Here is a 7,986-nt window from a genome sequence, read left to right as displayed (position 1 = left end):
TGAATTTGAATGTAGTAACCGTTTTTGGCCACATTCTTACATATGGCACCTTTAAAGCAAAAAAATGTAAACGAATGATACATCAGATAACTTTAAATTAAAAACAACCTTATTAATTTCCATGCATTCTTATCTGGATGCGTATTCTACGCCCTGGACAAATCACCAGTCCATCACAGAGACAAATGACCTGTCACACTTACTGTCCCCATTTAGAGAATCCAGTTTACCTTATTGCAATCTGCACGTCTTTGGACTGTGGGAAGAAACCTGAGTAAGGAACTGGGAGTCAAACCGTTGACCTGTTGCAAATATTGGCCCCCAAATGAATTGTCATAATGGAATGATCCACTCAAAGTTTCATCAAGGATCCCAGAGAAAAACACACACACAGTTTCCAACAAAATAAATGACTTCAATACATTTAATTGTTAATTGATTCATTGCACATTTGCTCAAGTGCAGTCATACTCAATGTAAAGCTTTAAAAAATACAATCTCAGTCATCTCTTGATGTGCTTCTGGGTGATTCTGTGTCGCATTTCCCCTTCGAAATAAAATACAGTACATGACGGATAAACCTTAAGTGTTGTGTGACGTAAACACAGAAAAACAGGGCAGCATAACTGGTCAATGTCAAAGATACTTTCATTCATATTTAGGTAGTGTAACTTTTGACATAATACACGTACATTTCCCTTTGTCTGTGTAAACACGATCGTGTTGTTTTGTTTTTTTTCTTTTTCTAAGATTTGCAGTGTGACATACCGTACTCATACCCTTTGGAGAAGAAGCTACACATAAACTGTAGTATAAATAAATCACCTTTCTGTTGGCACCTGAATACTCATGAACACATACATGGCCTTCCCCTCAGAAATAGCTCACCACTTTAACAATAATTAATAATCTTTTTTTTTTTCTCAAATTAAAAAAATAGTTTGGATCATCAACTGTACACAATACCAAAAACAATGTGCTTCTCCCATATAGTGTATAGTGCTGGGTTCAACATGCCTTCCAATGGCTGCAGTTAGAATGTACCTATTTCCCTTTTTTCTTTTTTTCTGAAGTGGGTTTTTGTCACAGGACGTATCACGGAGGTCTCTCCCCGTGAAACTTTCGGTGTCTGTACCTGCCGTTCTTGTCCTTGATCACGTTGATGCAGGCGTTGTGTTTGTTGCTCTGCAAGTGGTTCCAGTACTTGATGAGTTCGTTCGGGAGGAACTGATGCGACGTGATCAGGTGGCTGTACTTGCAACTGGAGTACGAAACCCGCCAGTGGTTGAAGAGGAACTCGTTGGGAGGGGGCGCCGGGTCGATGCGCAGCTTTGCCAAGCAGATCCCCACGTAAACATCCTCCAAGTGCAGCCTGCGTATGCTAAGAGAGGCCTGGTAGATCAGCTCGGGCAAGTCCCCTGAGAACACATACCCCGTGCCTGAGCAGAACGTTGGGTAGCGCTCGCTTGGGTACAGCTCCGGCGGCATGTACCACTTGCTGTCCTTGTTTCTGTTTGGTGCATAACCCCTCATCAGGTAGCCGGTGAAGTACCTTTGCTTAGGCGGAAGCTCAGGCTTCAGTAGCTTTTGGATGAGATACTCCGTGTTGACAAACATGTCGCTGTCTGTCTTCATCACATAGGAGGCGTGTGGGCAAAAGGTGGCCACCCAGTTCATGCCCATCAGGGTTTTGATGGTCAGGTTGTAGTAAGTGTCCTGGTAGTCCTGCTGAATGATGTCATGGTAAACGCGACTCTCTTCCTCGATGCTGCTCTGCAGGTAGGCGTCAGAGCTCTTTCCTTTTCCGAGCAGGAAAATACGGACAAACCCCAGGCCCATCGCTGCGCTCTCGTTCCCCCACGTCTGACGGATGGCGTTGCGGGCATCGGCCTGGCCCGGTTCTGCGGCGATGAGGAGTATGAGGAAAGGCGAGGCGTCCTTGCACTTGAAGGGTTCGTTCAGTATGTAGCGGTAAGGCTGAGCACTGAGCCTCCCTCCAACACCCATCTCCTTCTGTAAACTGTTGTTAGCGCTCATGGAGTCCCCAAGCCCCATTACACCCATCCTGGTTCCTCCACCGCCGCCTCCGGCCTCTACTGCTATCCCATCTGCCAGCAGAGAGCTGAGGTTGAGAAAAGGCTTTGGCCCTGCATATCCTGCTTCCCTCCACAGGCTCCTCAGGGAGCTACTTTGGTTAGCTTCTCCCTTGGGGCTGCGAAATCCCCTAATGGTGTAGGTCAGTGGGTTTTCCCGGGGTCCACTGCGTCCTGGCAGCCAGTCCTGGTGGCTGAAAAATAAGACAAAGGTAAAGAGCAGAGCCAGCGAGAGGAGGCCTGCCACATGGGTCCGAAAAAGTGAACGCTTAATGGTCCAGGTCATCTTGATGGGACAGCAGTGCCGCCGTCTCCACTGCATGGTGCAGATTGGGATCGCGAGAAATTGCTTCTGCTCAAGAATGGGCGGCGGCGGCGGCGGCGGCCATATGCAGTCACTTCAAACATGTGGTTGCCAACAGTCAGAGGGTCTGAGCTGGCAGTTGGGATGGAGCGAGTCGCCTGGTGGAGAAGGGAACGTCCGAGGCCACCAGTGGAACTTGTAGCAGGATTTAAAAAGGGCTCCTGGCGGAGTTAGAAAGGCACTGGCACTGCAGACAAACACGGGGTCGTGCTCTATGTCTTGTCTCCTTCAGGATATGATAAGGGTCACCTCCTCTGTGTTTGCTCTCTCTGATCTGAAAAGTGGGGGAAAAAGAGAGATAAATCAGCATTGGCAGTGGTCCAAAAAACACCTCCTATCCGCTGGCACGCAGCCATGTGTCAGTTGTCTCAGTTGCAGATGGGTATTTTATCCTACTTGTGGGAAGCACTGACTTCGTTTCATAATCATTTTATTTATGGTTTGGTTACGGAACACACAGAATAAATCAGAATTCATTTCTGTCAGATACAAAAGCCCCAATTACAGCTTCCTGGTGAAGCAATAGCTAACTTTGATAAATAGTACTATAGGTAAACGGGGAGAAACTGAAACGATATGATAGCATCGTAGCATCTTTGATAGGACAGGGGTGTAGAACGCAGCAGGCTGTTGGGATGAGGCTTCCAGGGCAAATGAAAATGGGGAATGATGAAAACACTGTTGCAGGCATGTCAGTGGCACAGGGAATTACAGCTGCTGCAAAGCATTCTGTGTACACAGTGCATCTGTGTGATTGCAAAAAAAAAAAGGCACATCCAGATGTGGACCTGGTTGCTGGGATACAAAAAACAGTAATCACAATATACTCTCTGCGATTTGTTTTACACAATGACAGGGAAAAGGTTACATTTTAGAGCATCATGAACTCATCTCACTGTTGAGAACATCTAACAAAAAAAAAAAATAAAAAATAGTCAGAACAGACAGTTCTTTGTGAGATGGCGCTGGCACGCCGGCGACTGCCTCTTGCATGCCATTATTCAGCTTAATGCCGAGGGCAGATTTATAAATTGCAGGTTCGCTCAATGTGGTGCCGGCTAACACTTCACAGAGCTGCTTGGGTGAGCGGGTGTCATCAGCCCCCCACCATGCGGCGAAAGGCGAGGGAGGAGACGAATCTGTCAGAATGAGTTCTCAGGGTCCAGCGAGCGGTTTTCTGTGGAATGCAACAGCCTCCAAAGACAACAGGCTCCAACCTACTATTCTCCCTGTAAGCTTATCTCTGCTCCCCTGTTGTCTAGCTTTGACCACCCAGGCTAATAAATATCACATTTTTATATATGTATATATACATATATGGACTGTTGGACCACACATACAGGGTCCCCTCGATTTGACAGGGTCGATTGGAAACACCAATCAATGCTTACGCTTAATGGCTAACCAAAATACACAATCAAAAACCTGTTTGTTATGTCTTTGCTATCTATCGGGCAACCAATGGCCAAGTAATAGATAGATAGATAGATAGATAGATAGATAGATAGATAGATAGATAGATAGATAGATAGATAGATAGATAGATAGATAGATAGATAGATAATCCCCTTTGCTCACTGTGGGGGGCACATCTAGTGCACATCTTGTGCCAGATGCAACCCTACGGCATAAAAATGTCAGCCAAATATAAAAAAAAAATATGCTAGAGAGGGAGCAGCAGAAAGACAATATAAACATATATAGCTTTGCTATCTTATCTAATCCATCTAAATACAGAACACCGAGTTCATTGAACAGCACCCAAACGTATCCATGCAAATGCACACATATGTACACATAAGACTGCATCCGTTGTCCGCGGGGGAATTGTGTACCAAGGCAGGCACAAAAGGCAATCGTGTACACACCCATTGATTCTTTAAATCACCACCGCAAATAATCAGTTTACACAAGCACAATTTTCTTTCTTTCTTTCTTTTTTTTTTTTTTTTACACCGTGCACTGTGCATAATCATATGCACACCAAAATACTGCCCACATAATCATATTTTTTTTTTCCGTGCTCAGAGGAACACACAATAACCCTGAGTCTAATGTAGAGCAGTCTTAATGATATACACAGAAAGCACACACACACACACACTGCACGCACATAATCACTTGTGTGCATAGACACATAATTATGTTCACACAAGATACCAACATCATCATCATCATCATCATCGCCGCGCAGGGCTAACTGGCACAACACACACACACACACTAGAGAAAACAGGATATGCTAGCAGAAACTTGCAGGTTGTGCTGTACTCCAGTGAATATTAATGTAGCAGCAGTGCAAATCTTGAATCCATCTTGAATCATCCATCCATCTTTAGTGAGTGTATTAATTTAGGGCTCAGCTTGTGTTCCCTTTGTGTCTCTTTGCATGTTTTTTTTTTTATATTTTTTAAAGATATGGAGCAGCTGGACACTTTTGTCCAAGTGCTGCATTACCAGCCCAGCGCGGGGGGGCCAGATTCCCTAAACTTCCCGTTTTAATTTCCTGCCGTATGTTTGCTCGTTCGTCACGACAACTGCGCGAGGAACACGATAACCTTTTCAGCCGAGCGAGCGAGCCCCAGCGCAAGCAATTACAGGAGAATGAGAGAGAGGCCAGGGCCAGGCTTTGTTTTAAAGGTTAACATACTTTACATCCAGGCATATCCAGCGCTTGAGACATTTCCCCTGTCAACTAAATGAACATCTGGTTACATTTTTGAGCTCTGATGACAAGCACACATAAATACATATTTATACACACGAACGTACACGTATAATTGATGCCGGCACACGGCCAAACCCACCCACCCACCCACACACTCGTGTGTAGGCGACCATGAATGACTTTTTGTTTGTTTGTTTGTTTGCAATGTAAATGTCATCTCCACTGCTACACCAGGCATCAATTTTTACTTTTCAGCAGTTCCATTTAATCTGCCAGTGCCTCTCCGTTCCTCATTAATTCATTTTCTTGCCTCCCATCAATGTCACTTCTATGCAAGCCAATTAGTCACACTAGCACTAATTAAAGCCCCAGCAATTCTGCAGCGGTCAATAATTACAACAAAGGCTGGTGAGAGTGACACGGCAGTGAAATATCAGGCATACATTATAGGGTTGTCTCTGTCACCACATCGGCTTTAAACCGGCAGGAGAAAAAAAAAAACACAAGACCTCACAGCAAGGTATACCAGTCTCCACAGGTACTTTCCTGTGGTTCCACGCCTACATAACCTCATAAAAGTGTGTAATGCAAGCAAAAACACTTTTGGTCATGTCAATAAGAATATGACCTTCATTCAGCAAAGGTGTGTTTTTTTTTTCCTGAGCAAAAATAGAGGATCTATGAGCGAAGCCGTTTACAGAGTCTGTTCACTATCGTTAGAGGTGATATTGTGCTTTTCTGTAACCGGGCTGACTGATTACGCTGCTTGAAAGTAACCGTTGTCATCCAGTCACACAAAATGTGTCTGTGTAAAGTGTGTACTTGTACAAACAAAACACATACAACACCTATCTCTGTGAGCACATTTTGACTATGTGAGGATATTACGTCTGGGGTCCCACAACTTTAAACTGCTTTTTCAGGGTTAAGACCTGGTAGACTGCAGCCCAGATTTTGGAACCATGCACAAAGAGTGTGTTGGGCTGGTAGGTGGAGTATAAGCCCCGCTCACCAAACAGAAATATACAATTTCGACAACAGAAGAAGAAGTCGCCAAGGATAGTCATCCAAGCCTCGAACCTGCTGACACCCCGACACCCCTGACTGACAGGCCTTTCAAACCAGATGTGTCCTAGGCTTCCTATTCCCTGCATCCAGACTTGTAACTGTACCCAGTGGTGAAGTGGGATACTACAGGACCCTGGTGTGCAAGTACATTAGGGTCTAGAGCATGTGCATGGAAGCAGTCGGAGACGACGCAGAGGGCTTTACGTAGGAGTATAAATTGGGCTTTAGGCACTGAGCTGTGATGGTAAAGTTTAGGGTAAGGTGCTAGGGAATGCATTTTTGAGGAACTATTTAAGTTTAGGGATAAGATTTCTATATTTTTGGATCGGGTTAAGATTTGGGATAAAGCATTTAGTCGAATGCTTGATGTGGGAATTGTTGAATTTGGCTGAAAATTGCAGGAAGAGATAATAACCACGGATAGTGAAATAATTCTAATAATAATAGTAATATAGAAAACAGCATTCCCAGCTAAGAAGTGCTGGGGTTGATGGTTTTCATCGAGGTAAAGAAATAACAACCCAGAGTTCCTAAATCAAATTCCCTGACACTTTCATTGGAGATTAACCTGCCCATGACTTCCTCTGTGATTAAAATGGTTACTTATACATACATGTTTTGGTTTTCCTAACCAAACAACATCTTCAGTTATGTCTGCACCGAGTAATATAAACTCACAAGATATTCATCCTTCAAAGAAAACGAGGAAAAACACATTTCAGAAAAGAGAGGCAGGAAAGGTTTGGTATTTTATGCCCGACTGATTTATGACAGATTCTCAAAACATATGCTCATTAGCAGCACAAACTGAATTAGTTACACAAAGCTAATCAGTTAGCGTGGCTCAGTCATCCTTCGCATTTAGGTTTCACCTGCAGTGAAATGTAACATAAGAACATTTGTGGATCGTCGTCAAGACTAAACACAGATGCAACTTTGCACATTGTCTTTTTGACTCAATTGGGTTTCTCTGCAGTACACAACACACTTTGATGTGTTTCATCTGCAAAACTCTGAATGGACTCCTTGGAGTCACATGTAGTATTTCAGTGTGAAACTGAGGACACAAGATTCAATCTGGGACCAATGTTGTCCTAATTGTTGTGGATTCATACACTGTGGATGCATAAATATAGTAATTTAAAGGTGCCATATGTAAGAATGTGGCCAAAAACGGTTACTACATTCAAATTCAAAATACTGAGGTCTTTTAGGTTTCGTTTTCTGACCTAACTGGCAACCTGTGGTTGCTCGGCGGCTGAGACTCTACTGACTGCAATTATTGGTAGAAGGTGGTAGGTGGCGCAAAATGTCAAAACATGATTTCAAAACATAAACATGATTTGCAGTCTGTAAAATATATTTTTAACGCAAATATTTTGGCTGTACTGTTGTTGTTGGTGAGTTCAGTTTGTTATATGAACATTATTCCTGAGTCTCTGTGACATATTAGGAGGATTTTATGGCCAGTTGCTTTAGCTTTATTACATAATGCACCTTTAAATAAAACTACAGCCCTTTTACATAAAATAAAATACTGGATATTTCACTGCCCATCTCAGCTAAATGCAGGACAACCCACAGGTAAGTGCAAGCAAAAGTCAACAAAAGGCAATCTCAAGTAATAATAGCAAAGCAAAGGTCACAGGGCCCAAGTAAAAAAAAAAAAAAAAAGACTTTCAGAGATCAAAACCACGGGGGAACAGGACACGAGGAGCAAAACAGACAATCTGACCGAGAACAAGGGGAAAAGGGTGAATATATATACAGACCGTGAAGGGAGAGAGGCAGGT

General features: G+C 43.6%; 1 protein-coding gene across 1 annotated transcript; it reads right to left on the bottom strand.

The window, feature by feature from the left end:
- Positions 1-1,095: 1,095 nt before the first annotated feature.
- Positions 1,096-2,415, bottom strand: b3galt2 (UDP-Gal:betaGlcNAc beta 1,3-galactosyltransferase, polypeptide 2; the record flags this gene model as incomplete). The annotated part of the gene is made up of 1 exon (XM_083888507.1): positions 1,096-2,415. The coding sequence occupies one exon, from the start codon at positions 2,413-2,415 to the stop codon at positions 1,096-1,098; it is 1,320 nt and encodes a 439-aa protein (XP_083744633.1).
- Positions 2,416-7,986: the final 5,571 nt, after the last annotated feature.

The sequence above is a fragment of the Microchirus variegatus genome (assembly GCF_963457635.1).
Source record: "Microchirus variegatus genome assembly, chromosome: 4".
Taxonomy (NCBI): Eukaryota; Metazoa; Chordata; class Actinopteri; order Pleuronectiformes; family Soleidae; genus Microchirus; species Microchirus variegatus.
This window is presented reverse-complemented; position numbering and strand designations above follow the sequence as displayed.